The sequence below is a fragment of the Ambystoma mexicanum genome, chromosome 4p (assembly GCF_040938575.1).
Source record: "Ambystoma mexicanum isolate Mex_15411 chromosome 4p, UKY_AmexF1_1, whole genome shotgun sequence".
Classification (NCBI taxonomy): domain Eukaryota; kingdom Metazoa; phylum Chordata; class Amphibia; order Caudata; family Ambystomatidae; genus Ambystoma; species Ambystoma mexicanum.
Window position 1 is genome coordinate 475,537,724 of NC_090927.1, and position 23,105 is coordinate 475,560,828.

Here is a 23,105-nt window from a genome sequence, read left to right on the forward strand (position 1 = left end):
TGCTACGTGGAGGTCGACGCACACCTTCACGAAATTCTACTGCGTCGATCGGGATTCCAGGGAGGAGTCCAGGGTCGGCCAAGCAGTGCTGCGCAACCTGTTCGCCTGAGGTGGGCCTGGTGAGGAGGTAAGATGCTTAATGTTGAGTTTGATGTAATGCTTAATGTTGAGCCTTTGCCACCTCCCGTGGTTGTGCATGTGTGTACTGCTATGTATTCTTTATTCATGAGCATGTGAATCCATGCCAGACCCCATGCTGGAGAAGGAACAAGTTACTTACCTGTAACTGTTGTTCTCCAGCATGGGTCTGGCATGGATTCACATGCGAACCCTCCCGCCTACCCCTCTGCGGCTCTTCACTTGGTCATACTGCCACTTCACGTGCTTCCAAATCTGAAGATGGCTGCCAGAGGCGGTGCTTAGGTAGAGGGCAGTCATTGGCTGTGGTCAGTATGACGCAGAGACCAGTGATTGGTTATTACTACGAAAGACAGATCAGAAACAAAACTGATACTGGTTTTTTCTTTACCGAGGATGCCCAGCCTGACGACGGGGAATATTCATGAGCATGTGAATCCATGCCAGACCCATGCTGGAGAACAACAGTTACAGGTAAGTAACTTGTTCCGTAGTAGACCCTATCAGTTGTACCATGACTCTCAGCATGAAATCACATAGTAAGTCAACTGGACAATATACTTTTCAGAATAATGGGACACTTATTCCAGGAATAGTAAAAACCTAGAACTACATTTGTCATGAGTTTTACTAGGTGAGTAAAACCTAAGGGTGCAATATACTATTACAGGTGCTTTTTGAAATCAGTGAAACACAGATTGAGATAAGCAATAACTCTTGTAACTTATTTTAGGATGGTACACAGCTAACTTAAGGTAAGTAAAACCGATACACTTTTTAAGGAGCTACCGGCAACTTAAAGGCAATTGTAAACGTAAGACTCTTTTTTGTGTCCGTCTAAAACAGACCAGTGAAAGCAAAACCCAATGTTTATGAATCACTCAAGGTTATTCTGGGTAGGTAAAATCCAAGGCAGACTTATTTTGGGCAGGCTAACAGCAAGTCAGGGGAAGCAAGACCCAGTTGGGGACACTATTACATTTATCCTAACAGGAATAGTGCCAGCTATAGGCAGGGTGAGATAGGGTTCAGTTGCACGCAAAGTCAGAGTTCCAGAAGAAGACTGTTCGAACAAGTAACTATTTCATTTTAAAGTTAGTTGAGGCTCCAGGGACTTCAGACAAGACACCCTACGTAGATTCTGCAGTGGGCCTGGGTGAACTGGATGAGTGGTCTCCCAATCACAGAAAACACCCCAAAGCTATACAGAAATCACAAAGGCTTAAGGTAGGTAAAATACCCCAGCCAGCACAGTACCTCAGAACGAAGAGTTGCAGCAGGACTACTTCAGGATATGCAGCCAAAAACCCAGTCGATGGATTCCTTTGTCACGAAGACTGAAGATGGGACTTGGAAGTACTTTTGCCGCAGGGATCGCGGAAGAAGGCTCCAGGAAAGCGTTTCCTCCCAGATGGATGCGTCTCTGTGGATTTGGCACCTTTACAGGACCACAGAAGAAGACGGAATATTGCTGGTCGGGGTCTTGTCATTTGCAAGGTCCAGCACTCTGGTGAGGGGACTTTTTGGACTGGAATCATGCCTCTTGAGATCCAGTAGGATGCCCACAAAGTTTCAGTGAGATTTGGAAGACCGTGCAGCGCACAATGGCTTGAGGTCCCAGAGTATTGGGTTATTGCAGCCCCACAAGGTTGCAGCACAATGTGGGATTGCTCAGAAGGCAGGTCTTCTTGAGTGTAGTGGGTCTCACCAGGCACTGGGTCGTTTTCGGAGTCCCCAGGCCGATTGGAAGGAAGGGCTGCAGCAGGCTCCTGTTACACAACAGGCTCTCCGGTCGTTGGAAGTCGTCTCCTCTGCGGTTTCTTCTTCTTCTTCTTCCTCTTCCTCTTCAGTTTTGGTTCAAGTGGTCGACTACCTATTCAACTTCCAGGTTCAGCCTTTTATGCAGGAACCCAGCAAATCAAACAGCCTTGCAACGTTCAAACTTGGGAGTGGGGGGTTTGTTAGGGAGATTTATCATTATTGTGCTTCATCCCCTCTTCTAGTAAGACCCCCTGCACGTTTGCTGGACTTCAGGCCTTTTTTCTCTTTAATCCTGAATGAGTGGAGCCTTTTCCCACTCATTCATTTTTATGGGCTCTGTCTTGTGGAACTCTATTCTTTGTATTCTATCTGTCCTATGGAGTCTGCCTGCTTCATAGCTCTGAAAGGCATCTGTGTTTTACTACTGCAGCACACAGCTCCTTATGGGCAGTGTTGCTTGGGTCCTTTTGGGTCCTCCTTTAATATTAGTTTTCCTATATCCTTAAGTCAACTACAGGTCTTAAGGATAGAGAGATATTTAGTATCTCTCCCAACACTCTATAGTCTGAGAGATTGGCACACACCACCTTCAGTGGTGTGCCAAAGGGACACTTAGTATCCCCCTTTTCTCTGCTCCTGTGACTGTGGGAAAGGCTGAATCCATCCTAATCTGTGCTCAGCCCGTAAGGACACTCCAAAGATCCGATCCAACTCGCCCAATCCCCCTCACCAGAGTGTGGGACTGCAGGAAGCGAAGATTATTGACCAGGCGATCTGTGTCCTTTGTTGGTGATGCTGAAAAGGCGCTAAAGTCATGCCACAGGTCGGGCCTCGAGACTGCTGCTGGAAGACACCATCCATTGTCCTGCATTTCGTCATCAGACCAAGTAATCCAGAGGTCAGGTCCAGAGCTGCCACATCGCGGAGGAGCCAACACAAACACTTTCTTCAAACTCAAGGTACTATGGGGAAAAGGGTATTGCTTACCTGATTCCAAGAAGTCGCTCCAGAGCCTTTGGATTGCGCGTAGAGGTGTACAGGGCAACCCCCTCTTACCTCTGGCCCAAGCTGCTGCCTGTGTCCCCTTCTCGAGGCCATTTTTAGGTCTCCTTAGTTAGTTGCTATCTTGCTGCTTCAATAACTTTAGACATTGGAAGAAATCCACAGGAACTCTTCATTATTCACCGTTTGTCAAGACTTCAGGCCCTCTCCGAACTGCCTTTAGCTTGAGTTGCATTTTGGGACTTTAAAGACTTGCCAGGTAAAGAAACCGTCTATAGAAACTTGAACTAAGCTCATGTTGCACTTACCAATTTCCTCCCTTTAAGTGACCTTTCTAAATGTGTTTGCAGTGTAAATGTATTACCGTATGACCTGTTGAAAACCAAATGAGTGTGCAATTACCGATAATACGATAACCTTGTCTTTTTCCTTTCAAACATTGATACAATTGTAACCGCGAACAACCACAAAAGTGAAAGTGCCCTTTTGTAGTGTATTATATAGTATTCCTGAGTGTTCTACCATTACCGTCTGAAGTATTTAAAGGGATTCTGGTGTAAATATAATAAATATATATCTTTTATATAAATATGTGTAAGTGCTTCTTTGCTGTGCATGTCTAAGATTCAGAGCACTTGCCTACAATCTCACATCTTCCTCTTAAGATAAGCCTGACTGCTCTGCCACACTACCAAGGTCCTGAGCTAGTATAGACTGATACTAAGAGTTGGGGGATCTACACACCACTAGCTTACTAAAGTCTTACTGCCATTAGGTCTTTAGGAAAACTCCCCTAACAGTTACCCAGAGAAAGTTAAACGGGGAGCCCCTAGGGCAACCCAGCAACAATAGGCACTTAATTGCCAAGAAGTTGGCAAAGAGGATAACTTTTAAAAGACACTTGAAGAGTCTTAAAAATGAAACCCATAAAAATAGTAAATGACTGTGAGTGTGGAAAAAGATTCCCACTAACTGAGGTATAGGGAAATAATTATCTACCAGTCCAGCAAAATGTTCTGGGGTTGACACAGGTCAGGAAGACATATCATTAATATGAAAATCTTACCTAACATCAGGTTTGTTTTTCAATAGACCTTATTACCAAGGTATTGTTTTTTTTGTGACATTTCTTAAGTTATCATTTCACTTTATTGTTCTACTTATATTTGGTCATCTGAAAATAGGATTTATATAAATGGCTAGGAGTTGATCACTTTTATTACTTTTCCCATTGGAGTTTCTTTCCTGATCACTAAAGATCTATGAGGCCTAAAGTGGTTGGAAGTTTCAGATTTCCTTATTGACCAGTACACATCCGTCAGTGTGCGAGATGAATACTTCGTCTCATGAGCTAAGGGCATGGGGAACAGCCCACTGCTCTAGGTAGTCTCTAGGCCAGATTTATTTACACAAGTAAAGTGCATACTCACAAATCCACATCAATTACAGTAAAAGCTTGCCCTCAAATCGACTAGCAACATATCATCGTGATCCACTTTTAGTGATTAAAAAGACCAATTAATTTTCACTTGCCAGTCCGAGTAGTCCATTGGAAATCTAAAGCCTATTCGGATGAATCCTGCAGCAAATTGTTACCTTTTTGTGCAGCTCTAAAAAAAAGTTTCATGGGAGTTCTTCAGTGCAGTGATTAATCTTAGGTTGGTTTTGATGCCGCACAATGTGTTTTTTATGACAATATTTTTGCCTTGTCTTTTATCCATTTATGAAGTATTCTTAATGAATGACATTTTTCTTTAAAACAAAAAGGGAACAGAGGAAACACATTGTTGCACACTCTCACATTATTTGTCTGTTTGTCCTGGAGTAAGGCGGGCCCCTTGCAAGATGGGCACATCTGACTTGCATCCTGATAATAGCTTGATCACCCACCTGACTTTATTAGGTGCTTTAAGACCTTAGACGTTAAGTCCACCAAGTTTAGCCATTCACTGTATTGTGACAGTATAAGAGTTTGATTTTTGTTTTAAAGGTTATTTTAGTTCAGTTTCACTTGCAGTTTCTTTGTTATCAGAACCTTAAAGATTTTCTGCAATTTTAAACTAGCTTCATACAGAAATGTGTAAGCAACTTTTATCATATATTAAACCTGTCCTCATTCGAATCCTGTCTTATCTACTTGGTTTTCTCCCTGTCTGGACTCTGAGCTGTCTCTCTGACATCCAGTTTTATATTTACATAAGGCTGGGTAGAAACGTGGCTGATGGACAGCACAGGCCAGAGTGGAAGCCACACATAGCTCTTTGGGAGAAATGCCAACTCTCAGCACTCCCCTGAACCTGACGTTTTGTGGCTTGTGTGTGCTGCCAGCTGCCCTTGCTTGGTCTTTCCTGAATGTACCAAGTAGAGAGGACATCATACGTTGTGATGTCACTACAGGAATCATGTTGGGGATTGGCTTAGAAGCAGAATGCCCAATTCAGAGTAGGTTTAGATTGGCTGTCTTTGTAGGTAAATTAAAGTAATAACCAATGACATGTTAAATTGGGTAATTACTACCAAACATGGGGAGCAGGGGTTGTGGGGGTGACCCCCGTTCCCCATGTTTGGTAGTGATGGCCTTTGGGGCTAGCGGGGGTGTCCCCTGCTTCCAGAGGATTGGAGGCAGGGGATGAGAAAAAAAAGCAGACCCTCCGGCATCTGTTCCGACCCGCGTAGGAGGGACGGAACTGACGCTGCAGGGTCGGAAGAAAAGCGGATGTCAAAAATGTATGTAGGGGGTTGGTGGGCAGATGTATTAGGGACTGCAGGGGGGTTAACGTTTTGCCGGATTTGGCAGAAGCAAAATTGTATTCATGGCACAATTGACTGCGGTCAATTCGGCCGTGAGGAATTCGGCCACAGCCAAATCTTATACCTCTGTTAAATTAAATGCATCACACATTGTATTTCTTACCGCCTCAATACAATCTGCCGCCCTAGGCCACAGCCTACCCAGGCTTTTTTTAAATGCGTCCCTGATCCTTTAGGTACAGGACATACAATGGAAAGCGCTATGAGATTGCAGTGGATGTTCTATAAGTACCGACTCCACACTCTATGTAATATACTGTAACGATGGCTGTCGCAACATCGATTCATAAAGGAGAATGTGTAACTGGATGCGTAGGTTAGGGATGGTGTTACAGGAAAGCCCTGTCGGTTTCCTTTCAAATTTGAAAACTACAATTTATGATACTCTGCACCAGCCACTGGGTGTCGGACTATGCATTGTATGTGATTCAAAAAAGATCCAAGCCACAGACCGACAATTACACGATAAGTAATGTTTGTCAATCATTAATACATTGATTAATGTTCTCCTTTTGCATTTACTGCACATTTACATGTGAATCGTCAATACTAAACATCTATATGATTTTATATTTATATATGAGAGAGGCGAGAGAGGGGCATTTAAAGGGAACATTTAGCAAGGTTGTTGAAGAATCTTTTGTGACAGTCCATTAAGATATAATTTGGCCTCTTCTCCTTTCCTTAACAGCATATGTACACCCCAAGTTTCCTCAAACTGTTCATGAAATGTGACGTTTCAATATAGTGATAAAGACTTCAATAGCTAAGGCCTGTGTAGTTTGGCAATATTGTTGACATTATTGATTACATAAATGAAGGGCGAGCAAGTCGCTACATATTTGTCATATTCGTCCTTCAAAGTAGACATGAACTTCTCTGTTTCTAATGAATCACACACTCTTGAACACCACACCTGAGGAGTATTGGGTTTCAGGGAATACCCCTTCTGGGAATTAGTCAAAGTGCTGGCAACAACACCCGGTTGGCTCGTAATGCCTGAGAGTGGTCAACTCATAGTGTGATTCTTTGACCTATCCCAGCAGAATCCTATTAGGATCATGCAAGGGTTAAAGGCCCACTATTACTTTGATGTTAGCTAAGGCATTAGACCAGAAAGGCTGGAGGACTTTTATCCAGCAGAACTACTGTTAGGGAGAATTCTCATAGCTGTGCTAATTCCCTTCAACCTTAGCGACACCCAGCTCTTTTGCTGGGCTTTAGGACTTTTTTATTTTAACCCTGGAGTGAGTGAGCCCTTTTTCTCACTCTCTCATGCATTTTGATCTGTTTCCTTTGTTTTTGGAGTGAGACAAACTCCATATGCATCTACATTTTGTATGGCGACCCACAGCACCCTCAGTCCTTTAGCTTTCTCTTAAGGTTTAAACACCTTTTCCTGGGTGACTACAGTTCCCAAGAATAGTAAAGGGAAATTGACTTTACTTACCTTCTCTCTTTGTAGGTCCAGCACACACCATCTTATATAGAGTGCTGGGGGGTTACTTAGTAGACCCTTTTCCCACTTTCTCATGTAACAAAATGTTATATTCCCCTCACTGCTTTAAATGGCTGGTGGCAGTGGTTTAATTTTCCTACCATTGTGCTTTTCTACCGCAGGCTGAATCCTCAGCTGCAGTATAGCACCCATGGGTGACCATTTTGTCAAAATGGCCCTGGTCTTTTTTCGCCATTTTCTGTTTGTGAGGTCTTTCTTAGGTTTTACTGTGTGTGCCAAACCAGATTTGACCCCTTTGTTCATTTTTCCTTCGGCAGGCTTTAGTACTGAAACCCGCCTCTGGCAGTGTGTTTGGCAAGGCAGGGAGGTGCCCAAAACTCCACTGTCCTTAGTCTCCAGGGAAACCCATTCCTGATTGCAGGACAGCCACCCTGCTGTGTAAGTGACAGCTAGGCTGTGCATGAATGGGAGAAACCTGCTTAAAAGGTGACCACTGGGAAGAACAACCCGGCGAAGAAACCGTGAGCAAAGCTTGCTGCATCCTCCTGGACCGTTGAACTGCCCCCGTGAAGCCCTGCTGCTGTGCTGAAACTCATTTTACTGATAAACAAGAGAAGTTCCAGGAAGGGACAACTTCTTCCCTTGGGTTAGTGGGACCAGCTAACCCCGAGGCAAACTTTGCTGGAAGACCTGCACCGACTGCCTGTACTTCTTTGCTGCTGCAGGAACCGAGTGCCAGGGGTCGAGAAATCTGTAGCCGAGAGCAATGTCTGTAAGCCGGCCAAAGCTCCAGGAGTCTCCTGAGGACCCTCCAGAAGCAGGAAGACCAAAGCTTGAGTCACCTCACCAGAGTGCTGGACTCAAGAAGTGAAGGAAGCCCAACCGGTGTCCAAGATCCGCGGTGGTGCTATTTACCGAGCGCTGAAACCTTGAAGTGCTGCTGATCGAAAAGAGCCCATAGCTGCCGCCGACCATCGAATTGCTGCCGTAGAAGTCCCCAGACGTCCTTGCTCTTGTCCCCACGACTGAGGCCCAGGAACACGGGATCTGCATCGCTGCAACCAGACAGGAGTCAACTGGACCCTTGAATTCTAACCGAAGGTACTGTTCTGACTTGGGGTACTTACCTCAGTGTCTGTAGCTTGCTCTCCTCAGTTGAGACTTGCAGTAGCTGCTTTTCCGAGAGTTGATCTCAGCTCTAACTTTCACAAGTGTAACAGCTTGTGACCCTACAGTGATTTTTCTTCAACAAACTCTCTAACTTTGTGCAAGACATTTACTATCTATGAAGTGCCTCAGTTCCATAGACTTTGCTCCAATTGGCTTTGGCTGTCCTGGCTCCCTACAGACTCTTATATTCCATTTGACTTTTGATTCTTACTGTCTCTCATAGGTGATACATTGGTTTTAAACTAATATTGCTGGGAAAGGGTTTTATCTAGACTTTGGTGAAAGATTTAAAGTGCTCACATGCTTTGAGAACCTGTTCAACCTTTTATCCTTCCTTTTAACCTTTCCTTTCTGCAAACCTCAGAATCTACAAAGTGTACAAGTGATATATAAATGCCATTAATGTCCTAGTTAGTGAAGTCACTTCAGGGTGTAGGAAGTGCCCTTTTTAAAGAAAGCTTATTTAAAACTGACCGTTAAATAAATAATAATTTTACTAGAAAACCTGCAGTGTAACTGTTATTTGGATATTGTTATTGGTGGATTTCTTTGCTACAGCTCTACAGCTCACATTTACCCCTCTTAAGAAGTCTGGCTGCTCAGTCACACTCCCAACGTGTGTAGTACAGACCTATACCAATAGGTGGGTTACCTAATACTAAGAGGACAAGGCTGGTGTAGTCTCCCACAGGGTTACTATCAATTCTTGCCTAACGGTCCCGTACAAGTCTTCCCAGTGTAAAGGAATCGGGGGTCAGCACAGCTGCAGTGCTTCACCAGGCACTTTGCGGTCCAGGAGGGTGCTGCTGGCATCTTTTCATGTCTTCTTTGGATGTTGGCCTCCAAAAACCTTGCCTTTTTAAGCACGTTCTCATTCATTCACAGCCCTAGGCTGTCAATCACCCAGCAGGGTGGCTGTCCTCAAGGACAAAGTTTTGAGAGGAAGTGAAGTCAAAAGCTACCCTTGTCATTGACGCTCTGGTAGGTTTCTTTTTAGAAAGACAGTGGAGCTAAACTTAGCACATATCGATTAGCTCTTAACATGAACACAAGTAAGTGATTTTGTTTACAAACATGACAGATTGTAATTTATTAGTTTCTCAAGAATAAATGTTTAAAAACAGCAACATATGCCATCCTTGGCACAGAAAGACATTATATACATTGTATACAAATCGTGAAATGATTATGCATATAGATGGGTTAGTACATCAAAGGTGATTGTAGTTTCATGTACTGTTATTATTAACACAGTACGAAAAATTGTCGACACACACAAAGTTCAGGTGTTTCTAGTACGGTGGGTAGATGGAGTGGCCAGCGGTAGGGATGTAGAACCTGCTGGTGGGTGCACCAGACTGTCTTCAGGACTAGAGGAACTTGAAGCACGGTTGTGCTTGTTAAGTGCCAGGCACCTAGGGTAGTGGGAGCGTCATGGCTAGCGTTGTTTGTAGGGAGCCAGCTTGGAGGTGAATCACTGGCGCACAGATCGGTCCACGATGTGGACCAAAAGTCTCTGGTTTAGCCAAAAAATTCGGGATCCAGGTGGTGCTAGATAAGAGGACTCTATCTAAAGCAGGGAGAAATGCTGTGGGTTGCTCTGCAAACAAGCTGTGTCATTTCTGACACCAAGAGACAAAGGACAGGGATGTTTCGGGACCCTCCCTCACTTCCTGCCTTTCCAGACACACTGGAGCCTGGGCGGGCTTCAGGGCTGAAGCCTGCCAAAGGCAAAACACACAAAGGACTAAAAACCTATTCAAACCAAATAAAAGCCCAGAAGAAACTAACTGACAAGAAATGGTGAAAAAAGAAGACGGGGAACCATTTTGGGAAAATGGTCACCCTTTGGTGCTGTAATACAGCTGAGGTATCAGCCTGCAGATATATGGCACAAGGTAGTAAAAAATAAACCACTGTCACCAGCCATTCAAGTGAGTTAGTGTAAAAGAATGTTACACGAGTGGGTTAAGGGAGTTACTATGTAACCCCTCCCGCCCCCCCAGCAATCCACATAGGGTGGTGTGTGCTGGACACACAAAGGAAAAGTTAAGTATGATGGGTCATCTTACTATTCTTGGGAACAGTAGTTCACCCAAGAAAATGTAGTTAAGCATTAAGACGGTGGCACTGCACAAAAGGTAGTGTGTGTCACAATGTAAAAAGCAGATGCCTATGGAGTTTACTTAACTCCATTAAACAGTGGGAAACACAAATATCCTAGTCAGAAAAACACATGAGAGAGAGTTAGAAAAAAGTCCCTGTAACGCTCACCTGACTCCCACGGAGGCGCTGGCCTGGTTCGCGCTGCTGTGACCTCTTCTAAGGTGATGCGCAGGGTTCGGAAGACGGACTGGACCGGGCCCCCAAATCTGGTTTGTCTGGCTCGCAGAAGTATCCTTCTGTAGGCAAAAATAGGGGATTAACTGTCTGCGGGGTTATGCAATCGGCCTCCCACTTCCCCTCTCACCCTCCTCGAAACCCTTCTGTGATTCCCCGTAGCGTCTCACCTTAGGGTCTGGAAGGACGAGCTCTCCATCCTGCTTCTGATGCAGGAGCGCGTTGGTATCCAGTTACTTCACTGGATTTTCGGATTGGTGAGAACCAAACTTGCTTGGCTTCCAGGTAAGTTTTTTGATAAGAGGTTCCCCTTGTGTCCATGCATTAATGTACTAATGCTAGTGTCTTTTTCCCCATAGGGGCCGGGGTACGGAATGCCGGGGAACAGGCACTGACCCGAGATGAGAGGTGAAATCCTTGTAGAAATCAGGTAAGTCTTTAATGAGCGTTTTTTTGGTAATGTCTTTTCATTTGCTCATCAACGTTGATGTCTTTTTTTCCCCTTAGGGGCCGGGGTCTGGAAATGCCAGGAAGCGGCGCGGACCCGAAATGAAGAGGGAATGAATCAACAGGTAAGTCTTAACATGGAGATTTAGCTTTCCTTATTCCCTTCTCTCTCTCACCTTTTGTTCTTGCCTTTTTCTCCCTAGGCGCTGGGGCGTGACTGCGAATCCGGACTGATGTCTTTTATGAGCCTGGCGCCATGGGTGCCAGGACACTGTCCAGAGGGCCCCTATATGGGGTTGCTGGGTCTTTCCTTGGGGACTGGATGTCTGCTTTCGGGGATGCAGGGCTTGAACCGGCTCCCCGGGAGCGGGCATCATGACAGCCCCACTCACTCAGGAGTATAAATTAAAAAAGCCCTGAGTCCAACAAAAGAGCTGGGGGTCTCGAAGGTTAAAGCGAATTGGCACAGAAATTAAAATTCTCCCTATCGACGAAAATAATTGTGCCCTGGTTGCTGTTTAAAACGTGAATTGTTACATGCTGTAATATTTTGTACTTTGCTGTTCACTAAAAACACTGTTGAAACAGATTTTATGAGTTGATGCAAAAACAAGACTGCCGACACGTGTTTCGACCCAAAACAACGGGTCCTTTTAACTGCTTCAGTTATTTGCCGTTTATATTCTTGAGGAGAATCAACTACTTTAGAATTGGCCCATATATCTGCCCCTAAGGAGGGCTTGGGTTTTCCAACTCAGTTTGAATAACATACATCTTGCCTTGAAAAGGACCTGTTGTTTTGGATCGAAACACGTGTCGGCAGTCTTGTTTTTGCATCAACTCATAAAATCTGTTCCAACAGTGTTTTTTTGACTGAAGAATCTATTGCTTTGGACTCTCTGTTCCACTGTATTTGTTGTCCAGTTACACATTCAATTTGAATAGGACATTTACCATTCGCTTAGGGCTGCGCAATCATTTAGAGGTGACATTTTTCAAGTGTTTGGATCTTTTAACCAAGGTTATGTTTTCAATGTATTATATGTGTATTGGACCCTGCGTCCTGCCGCCTTTGTGATTGTCTCATAAATAAAGTTTAAAAAATGTAAAACGACGCTGCTGGAGGGGGTGGGCAGTAGAAGAATCCCACACTTTGTTACTCCTGTCCTGACACCGTTTAGATTTAATGTCCCTTTTCAGTTGTGCTAACTTCCAGAGTTGCTATAGGGGCTTCTACCAAACTTTACCCTGAAAACCACTTAAATAATACCTTTCATTTAATATCGAGATATATATGGTCGTCGGGAACGGCCATAGGCGATATTATTAGTGGGGATCATTTTTGGGGTAAATGGGAGCAGGGGTTGCAGGGGTGTCCTCTGCTCCCTTTAAAATAACATGGGCGTTGCGCGGGTGTCGCCCGCAGGTTTAATGGGTTAATATCGTCGCAAAAATACGGCGCCATTGTTCTTGTATGGCGATTTTTCTGCAGGGATATTAACACATGGAACTGTTTTTGTGGCATGTATATTTGCTCAACCTCCACACACGGTAGTCTCACAGTGATAAATACTGGCCTTATTGGGCACAGCCAATATGAGTCTGTTCTTGTGTTTGGAAGGCTGCATATACTGGCACAACCAGCATGCAATTGTCGACTTTCAGCTGCAAAACTGCCATTATTTTCCCCAACAAATATAAGTCTATTATTCTTACACTTGTAAAATGTTGGCACGTGTTGCAGCCATAGGCGGCATGGCACGTGTTCAAATTCATAATGGAAGTGGGTTGGAAAATACGGATGTGCAGTGCACTTTTGGTGACCTGGCATTTATTGGATTTTTTTCATGCCATTGTAAATTGCATGGCTTTTTACCCAATTGTTTTTACAAAAAGTGCACTTTGGTGAGCAGCATTTGCACACCTGAAAAGAAAAAAATCCGCAGCTGCCAATGTTTCTACTTTTCCGCACATCAATGAAAACAGTAAGAATTCCAGGCCCAAAAGAAGTGCGTCCTTCTGTGTGACGGAATTCCTTCCGAAGCTTGGCGTGCCTTTACCAGCGTCCTATTTCCCAGCCAAAACATGTGCCATCGACATGTGCTATAGGCAGCTTGCTCGCAACTCCCAAATATCACGTTCAGTGCTGCCTGCTGAAATCTGAAGGCCACATGTGTGAGCCCCATCAGGGCCAACTTAACCCCTCGCCTCCCAAGGTGGACTGAATTGCTTAATGGTCACACTTCCACACTGAATGGAAAAAAGGTGGGGAGTAAGCGCAATAGAAAAAGCATCATTATTTCTTTAAGCAGGGTAACAGCTAATGAGAAATTCAATCGGCAGTGGGCAGTGATGGAGTACATGACATGGGTGTCTACTTCTCATTGTAGCGATGCTGTCACTCTGGCTCTGTAAGGAAGGTTGCCAGCCACGTGGGGAAATGACTAATACACACCATGCTCTAAGTGTGCATTTATTTATAGTAAACCTTGTCATTTTCAGCACAAACTCTTATGTGCAAGTGCATAATTAAACCCAAAGAAGAATAGAACCACAATCTGTACAGAGTGCGGCAAGTGAATGAGTGACAGGCCAAGGGTTTGAAAGTGTGGGAATTGAGAAGGAGTTGCAGCTTCTGGTTCTAGAATGAACAAAGGTCCATGGTTCAATGCAGGCAAACCAAGAAAGACTGCAGGAAAGTTGTTGTACTGTGAATAAGTGCATTTATTTGGTAAATGTGACGCAATATGCCCGCTTTCGACTGGTTTGATCGATGAGTTGATTGGAAACCTACAAAAAGCTTTTAGCAAAGTTGGAATCTACAACTTAGGTTGTGCTCCGAGCTTACAGATGCAATGGGGAGCCATATTATGCCTTTACGCCACACTGCGAAAGGGAGAACACGCTCGGAATGGTTAGATATACAATGAGTCCATTTGAATGTTGATCGGGCTGCCGAAATGTGTTTTTCTGAAATACCATGACACATGGGACTAAGAAACTAAAAAATGATCGCCTTCCATTAACAACAAAAAAAGGGGAAATATGGCTTCTCCTGACCAGTTGCATGCAAGGCAGGAAGGCGTGTTAAAGACCACAAAAAACAAGCTGGTACATCACTGAGGTAGTGCCGCAAGGTGGTGTGTTGGCTGAGCTTCAGGCGGCGGAAGCAGAAAAGATGTTCAGACGTTAGGTTTTCCATGTAGTTAGTAATGAAAGTGCTCAGAAATGGTCTGCTTTATGTAGGAGTTGAATGGACACAAGCCGTGGGCAGTCAGTAGGAAACTCATGGAATCTTGGCCGATCCATCTATCCCTCCCTCATCATGCTTGCTCCTGCATTATCATTAGGGGGGTTATAGAAAAAGATGAACCTGGGGATCCTCCCCACCTACCATGTGCTCACCAATATGCTACGGTATTCTTAGTATTACTTTTATAGAATTCCCAGTGAACGATTAGTCAAAAAGAAGAACATCCACATATATTATTGATGATTCAAAAATGTACTTCAAGAACATAGCAAGGAAACCGATTCGACGTGTAGCCAGCCAATGCGTCTCGGACTATGTCCGTCATCAGGACTGAATTTAAAAAAGCAAGACGAAAGCAAACCATAGAAGAATTCGAGCAAAATATGGTATAAGTCCAAATACTAAATGTAACTTAACCAGCAAGTGTACCTGCGTCATCCTGCACCACGGGTATGTATCATCAAAATGCAGGGCTCGAAATTAAGATTGGATGAGCAGGAGCTAAAAGCAGCTCTTGGGTATGCAGCATTAAACAGTGGCCACAAGCTATCACTGGGGAACTAGGAGCTAGTACATAGCGTTCCACAAATCTAACGTTCAAATAAGATGGAAACATATAATAGTGTCCATTATTTATGACCCTTTGTGCTTTAAATGTCATGGGATGTGCCCTAAAATGTATTTTAAATTGGCCCAAATGCAAATTCACGTAGGCGTGCCTGTTCGGCGTCAGATGGCCTGGGGAGCCAAAAGTAACTCCTGGTAGCTGTTGGTGTCAAGCTAGCCAGGCTCTCCTAGGCAGCACGCAGGAGCTTAATAGCTCCCAGGCCCCCTCTATTTCCAACCCAGGAAATGTAAGTGAGGGCTCAGTGCTAGTGTTGGCGAGATTCAACACACTACACACTACACACAGCAAAGGCAGTAACAGCTAGTGTGACTACATACCTTTTATTGAATAGTGGACACTCATATCTTTGGTATTCATGCACTAACCTTTTGCCTCAGTGCCATGTAGGCACCTGGAAAAAAAGCAGATATTTTCGCAATTGTTTGAAGAGGGGGGTCGGGGTTGGGGGCGGGGGCATGTCACGCATTCTTGACAATAAATTATGGTTTATAATGTCTTATGCATCTGTTGCCTTTTGTCTGGCTACTGTCTGTTTTGAAGGAAAGCAAACTGTTTACAAGCTGTATTTTTGTTCAAGCAATAACCTAGAGCAGAGTCTGTTTTGTTGGTAATTTTCCTGTGCGTTGTGTTTTTCTTTCATTGTAGCATTTATGTTTAATGAGCATGTGGAATGTGCTGACGCCTAGGAATTAAATTACTTGAGGCTTTGGTGGTGTTAATGTTCCTAATTTTGGTACTCTAGTCTAACGAGCTGAAAAACACGAGTGGGAGACAGCTCATATTTTCCTTCATTATATCGAACTACTATAACCCCCATCTTCCAAAATCCGAATTTTATAAACAAAGCAAAACGTGTGCACTTTCCACTGATTAGTATTTTTATCTGCATTCGCAGTTTGGAACCACAGCATTGATTTGGGCTGCCAGAAAGGGCCACTTAGAGTCTGTTAAATACCTGCTACAGATGGGCGCTGACGTTGATCAAGAAGGAGCCGTGAGTAGTTCTTATGGTTTTTGTAGTTTGTGAATGCTCATTAGTCTTGTTTGCTGTGGGAGAATTGCAAAGCTAAAGTGCGCCTTTTTTTTCATTAAACATATCACCTTTGGCTATTTGCAAATGTGTAAACCTTGTATTTCAGCATTTGTTTTGCATTGTAATTGAAGGCAAGAGCTACAGTTATCCCCAGTTGGCTTGGAGAGTGAGATGGAATATTTGTCGACAATGTTTGCAATGTGTTGCTTCACACAGACTTGAATAAACCTGATTGGGACCCATAAGTAGTATGTGTGGTGACTGAGGTATACTTTGCTAGGGTGTTCCTGCTCAGCAAGATTTGGCAAGTTTCTTTACCTTGAAACATCCTACCAAAGTACATTTTTCACCAATTTGAGAGGAATTGCTCAAATAATTGTACTCTCCAAACCTCTTTATCATGCATGGATATTTTTGATGGGAAGGAAAATGAAGAAGCTAGTCTCGCCCTTTCCGCAGTCCACACTCTTTAATGGGTGGCAGTGAGCTGTTTATCTGATGGCACAGCTATTCCTCCGATGCAAAAGCCACCGTCAGTAACTGTCCTGGCCTGCTGCCACTGCCCAACCTCCTAACCAATTTCTCTTTCTGTCCCCTTACCAATTTACAGCACCTATGTCCCACGTTCAACCTATCATCACTCTTCACCTACCTTCTCCTTCACATATCTCTACTTACCGTCTGTGTCTCTGCGCCATCCTTTTTGGGGCTCAAATACCCTGCCTCCTCCTGTAACTCGCACATCACATACACACTCACTGGTTATTCTTGGATTTCCTCACCAAAGTTCTTCTGTGTTATAACCTCCATATTTCAACTCTACCCTTAAACTCACACTCACCTAAATGACCTCATCACCTCTCAATGGCTTTAATCTATCTGTTATATCCCTGCCTTATTATTTCCCAAATATGGTGCTCTCAGCCGCAAATGCTCCACCAGTACCTCCTTGTCACCTTAGACTTTGACCTTCTGTCTGAAAAGTGTATGTAACCAAAAGATGTTGCTGTGCTTGTTTCGCATTACACAGGCGTGCTGCTATAAAAAGGCAAGGTAGACTCCTTTTCAACAAGACCCACTTCTCCACCCCATCATCTACCCCAAACCTTCCCCCGGTCACTGAACACATAAACAGCTGATTGTGTGTCCCTCATCAGTGAAAATTGTTTTTTATGACCCTTACTTTCATGCCCTTTATGGATCATCACACGCTTTCCACTAACAACCCCTTTCCTCTCCTATTTGGCTTAAGCCTGGCAGCCAGCATCCGTGTCGACCTCCATGGTCAAGAGTTAAAACATACAATTTGTATCTCTCATTAGCCCACCACACGTTTTCCCTATCACCTCCTTATCCATATGATCAGTATCTCCTCTCTCCCCACCTTTCCACTTCACTCCTACTTCCAGAGAGCAATTCCCTCCTGCCTTTGCACCTGCTAATCTAAGTAATTCCTCAAACAATATCGGCTCTCCCTAGACCTGCCCTTTATTTGATCATCATTGATAATTAATAAACAATGATTAGATCTGCCCGTGTGCAGGATTTTTGAACACTGAAATAAGAGAAAACTTTTATTTGGATAATATATTTCATGTTTCCAATTAAAATGTTCTGCCCTACATGGCTCATGTTTTCAGCCTTCTATAGCAGATGTGATGACTCACCATTTCCCCGCCAATCCTGCCAAGACGGGGAGCACTTTCCTACGAGGCTAGTCAGGTGAGGCCACTACCCAAAAGTCCCCTTAGGGGTGGTAATATGGGGGAGGACCTCATAGAGAGGGACTCCCCTCCTGGCGATAAGGATATCCACTTGGGTAAAAGCCTCCCTACAACTCTGTCACAGAACCCCCCTACCCTTGGTTCCATGTGATAATGTCGCTGTAAAAAAAGTTGCCAGGTAGGTGACTTTTTTTCTTACCTGGCTCCTAAAATTCTTTCCCCAAATATTCTGCGAGGGGTATAATTCTATATTAAATACTAGAATATTTGGGGAAAGTGTTTGATTGTCTGGAGCGTGCAAATTTAGGGAAATGTCAACACCCGGTGGCCATTTTAACAGGAAATTATAACTGGATACTCTACTCTCATGGTCACCCTTTTCTCCCACCATTGACAGTGGAACCATGTGTTATTGTAAAGCCATGACTGTGGCAAATGTAGGTCATACTTGGACGAAGAACATGAGAAGCCATATGTCAAACCAACGAAGTGCTGCAACGAGGTGGCTCACTGGAGGCATGAATTGTGGCAAAGAGACTTTCCAGATGTTGTTGATGTTACGTGAGGGCGGAGTCAACAATCCATATAAAGAAGAAAGCAAAATGTACTAGGGATTTCTCATTGTGGAAGCCAGCATGGCGCAAGTCCGGCCCAGGAGATTAAAACCGGGATGACCAGCGTTTCCGAAGAAGCTGTTCCTCCAGGCCAAGGCCGCAAATAATGGGACGCTGCTACAACGTCCCCGGAGCCATCTGGGAGCCAACTCGCCAGAAGGAAGAACCAATGGAGGTGGGGGCGTGACCGCATAAAGTTGGACCATGAGGTCTGGAAACCGTGCTGAGACCACCAGCTGGAGCCTGCTGCAGAGCTGCACAGGTGTTCGAAATCGCAGAGGAAAGAACCTGCGACACCAGGAATAACCAGAGCCATGTTCCAACAGAGAACAATCTAACAGGAACATCGGGAAGACAAGGAGCGGTCCGGCAGGCCACTCCAAGAAGCCAGAGAGCATCAGGAGTTATCTCCCTTGTCTCGTCACAGTGGTTAGCCAAGTACCACTGCTTAAGCACAGTGTATCAGGAGTCCTCTCCCTCGTCGCAGTGGTCTACCCAATACTGTTGCCGAAGTAGAGTTGAAAGGGGGCCATCTCCCTCATCTGAGTGATAAATGGAAGCCAAAAAAGGCTGAGATTTTCTACTATCTGGAAGGAGTTAAAGAGACTAATGCAGGTTTTCTGCAAGAATTCTTAGACCACTGTGGAGAACTTTGATATAAGGACCAGGTGAAGGGAGTCATTCCCCTGGTCCTTTGTAATGGAACATTGAAGGAGTTTCTTCTACTATAAGACAGAAGCAAGACACCAGGAGAAGGGAGTAATTCTCCTGGTGAAGGGAACCCACTTGACTTTATTTAAAGACTTATGTTTTAGGGTTAGGGTTAGATTAATTGGTTTCTGGCGGAGGACGGAGAACGTTTAATTTTGGCAGACATTCTGACAACTCACCAAAGTTTTCCAGGTTTGAGCAAGGACAAGACCCTTCGAGGTAGAGAGAGATGTGTTTCTTTATTTGTAAAAGGTTTGTAGCCCATAGGATGTCCCCATCTTGTCCTCCTCCTTATTTTAGACCCAAATGTCGACACACAGAATGTATTCCTATACAAAATGTCCATCTTTATGGAAAACTAAAGACCGAAGTCCACATTGTCTGCCTCTCAAAATGCTTTGTGTACTGGTGGTTGAAGGCAGTTCTTATTTCTTCCCTGTGAAGAGGATCTAGGAAATGTTTTCTGCTTTCTGTAGCAGTATGACAAGTGTTTTTGCATTTATTTTCAGAGTCTTCGCTGCACTCTGGTGTGTTAATAATTTCCTCATACCTAGTGCTTATTTGCAGTGAAGGTAGTCTATTTTATCTGCATTTTCAGTCACCACCTTTTTCCGAGCTTAGAGATTGTCGTTTCCTGTCAAGTATGCCATGTGTAGAAGCAAGAAATCTAAAAATAGATGAGCATGGTTTATGTATTTGGGCCTTCCAGATAGTATTATGGTGGAAAAGTGTGCAGTCTGGCAAACTCCATAGGCATCATCTTTGCATTGTGACACACAGCACCTATAGTGCAGTGGCACAAGGAATTCTTTTAGATTTCCCAAAGGTTTAAATACCTTCTCTTGGTGAAACTACTGTTTCCAAGAGCAGTGAAATGAAATTGACTTTACTTAAAATGTGTAACTTTCTATACTCAGCACACTCTATATTACCATAGGGTGCTGGAGGGGTTACTTAGTATCCCCCTGGTCTAGTTTCTCATGTAACATTTTTATGTTTACAATTAATGGCTGGTGGCAGTGGTTTACTTTTTACTACCATTGTGTGTTTTAACAACGGGCTGCGTTCGCAGCTGCAGTAAGGCACCCATGGGTGCCCATTTTGTCAAAATGGCCCTGGTCTTCTTTTTTCGCCATTTCTTGTTGAAAGGGTCCTTCTTGATTTTAACTCTGTGCGCCAAACCAGGTTTGGTTCCTTTGTTTGTTTTGTCTTTGGCAGGATTCACGAGTGAAGGCCGCCTCTGGCTCCAGTCTGTCTGGCAAGGGCAGGAAGTGAGGGAGCTGCCCGAAACTCTGTGCTTAATCCCCTTGGTTACAAGAATGCATGCAAAGGTGATTGGCCGGCTGGCTGTCCGATTGACCCTGCTGTGTGATTGACAGCTAGGCTGGAATGAATGGGCGAAACCTGCATAAAAGGCGAGGCTTTTTGGCTTGTAAGGCAGTGCCAACCACTGGACGAAGGAATCCGAAGAAGAACTTGGAAGAGACGGCTGCTGCAACTCCTGGACTGTTGGTTTGCCTGGTGAAGCCCTGCTACTGTGCTGAAGCTCCAAATTCGCCTCGACTAGGGAAGCCCTGCAAGGACGACTTCTCCCCTTGAGTTGGTGGGACCAATCAACTCGTTTGGACATCCTCTCGGAGCTGGCTGTACTTCTGCTGCTGGTACCGAAGTGCCAGGGAGTGGAACACCAAACGGAGTGCATCACTTTGAAGATGGACCCGAGCTGTTGGAAGATCCTTTCGACTCCCAGTAAGCAGGACTGACCAAGCCTGAGCCACCTCAACAGAGTGCTGGACACCAGATGCGAGGAAAGTCCAGAGTAGTATCCGTGAGACCGCAGTGGTGCTGTTTGCTGAGACGCGAGGAGCTGAAACCGCAAAGTGTCGCTGAATAGAAGTTGGTCCTGCCGCTGACCGTCCTGTTGTGCTGTAGGAGTCCCCAGAAGTCCTCCCTCTTGTCCCCACGACTGAGGCCCAGGAACAACAGGATCTACAGAGCCACACAGGAACAGAAGCCAGCTGGAACCATTTCTTCTAACCAAAGGTACTGTACAGTCTTGGAGAACTTACTTCTTGTTTTGTAGCCTTACTTGATCTCATTTGAGACTTGTGTTGGTTACTTCTGTAGAGTTGCTTGCATCTTTGACCTCTCACAAGCCCCCCAGCTTGTGACCCTACTTTGATTCTACTTTTTCTACAAAGAATTCTAAAACCTTGTGCAAGACCTTTACTTACCTGCGAGAAGTGCTTCAGCTCATCTAGACTTCTGCTCAGTTAACATTGGCTGGCCTGGCTCCCTGAATGACTCTTCTCTCCTCTGCGTGTGTCTTACGTTGCATTGGGAGGTTCAAAAGTACTTACCTGCTTCAGAATATGTGTGTGTTATCTTGCCTTATTCTGAAATCTCTTTACTATAACACTCATCTCAGTATTACTCTAGACGTACCAGTGATATATTAATGTCCACAGTGTGCTAGCTATTTGTCACCTGAGGGTGTAGAAAGTGTCTGTGTGCCATCCCAAATGGGTATTTGCTGATTTAGAGAAACTAAGAGTGTGTATTGTGGAGTGTATTTGTGTGTTACTATTATATTGCCCCTTCTGAAGAAGGCTAATTCAAACTGACTGTTAAATTAATAATTGTTTAATCAAGAAACCTTGAGTGTAAGTGTTTATTTTGATACTTGTCACTGTGAATCTCTTTGTAACTCCCCTACTGCTCACGTTGACCACTCTTGAGATGAGCCTGGCTGCTCAGCCAAACTACCAACCTGTGTAGTTCAGACTTCTACCATAGGTTGGTTCCCTATTGCTAGGAGGTCAAGGTTGTTGTAGTGCACTCAAAGGGCACGGCTCCAAATCATGCCTAACAATTATAATACCAAATTCCAGTAAGATGCCTTTCCTATGTCTGAAGTTGATGAACCTGCATTAAAATGTACTTTGTTTTTTAGCACAACAGGTGCTATTATCACCAATGCACCTGCATCAGATAGAAACTAACATATCATCAGTAAGGTGAAGGTCTAGAAATGGGTTTGCTCAAATGGGGAGTTGTAAAACCTAGGCAGCCTCCTCCAGTGATGAGCATAGTGTTAGTCAGAAGGGATTAGGTATCACATTTCAAGACTGTGGAAGCAAAGCGTTCATGCTTGTATCCTGTCTTTGTCAGCAGATGATGCAGTGATCCTGGACTAATCATGTATCACTGACAGTACTGTGCTGTCTTCTGTGAAAAGGTTTGCCTTCTCACATGCTGGTGGCATTGTTTAGCCCATTACCTGACCTTTCTTTTTATGTAGGCCGTTTGAGTGGAAAGTAATCTATACAGAAGAGAGCGGACTAGATATTGCAGGTTTTTCTCCAAGGTTTTAAATAACAATTTCCCAAGCCTGTGTTTTTGGTGTATTTAAAGCTTTAAAATATAAAAGAGAAACCCAGATTTTTTAAGATTATATCAATTCAAATGCTGGCACTTTAATACTTAGCTTGATGATGGAGACAATGAAGTCATGTTGGGTTATGTAATGTGTGTCCTTTTCAAGACCGTTCTATAGAATGGTATTGCACATTGGGTGCAAATCCAAGTTTCACCTCTTAACCAATGTGTGATCCTGGGCATGTCATTTAATATCGTATTGCATAACCTGTCAAAATTACCAGTGTATAAGCCTTTGAAAATTGTCAGCCCTTGATGATGGTGATTTCATCCTCGGGGTATGATCTTCAAAAAAGCCCCCTGTTAGGGAGATTTATCATTTTAATGCTTCATCCCCTCTCCTATTGATACCCCCATCACATTTTGCTGGACTTCTGGACCGTTTTCTTACACACCTGAATGAGTGGAGCCTTTTTCCTCTCATTCATTCTTGTGGGCTCTGTCTTTTGGAACTCTATTCTTTGTATTCTACCTGTACTATGGAGTCTGTCTGCTCCATAGCTCTTTAAAGCATCTGTCTTTTTACTACGGCAACACAAACCCCCTTATGGGCAGGTTTGTTGGGGACCCTTAAGG

General features: G+C 44.2%; 1 protein-coding gene across 4 annotated transcripts in view; it reads left to right on the forward strand.

Annotated features, from left to right (window-relative positions):
* KIDINS220 (kinase D interacting substrate 220) overlaps positions 1-23,105 on the forward strand; it is a 1,499,978-nt gene that overhangs the window by 344,378 nt on the left and 1,132,495 nt on the right. For all 4 annotated transcript variants that reach the window (XM_069606010.1, XM_069606012.1, XM_069606011.1 and 1 more), the window contains exon 8: positions 15,905-16,003. In XM_069606010.1, the coding sequence (XP_069462111.1) occupies positions 15,905-16,003 (99 nt within the window). The remainder of the gene's footprint in view (positions 1-15,904; positions 16,004-23,105) is intronic.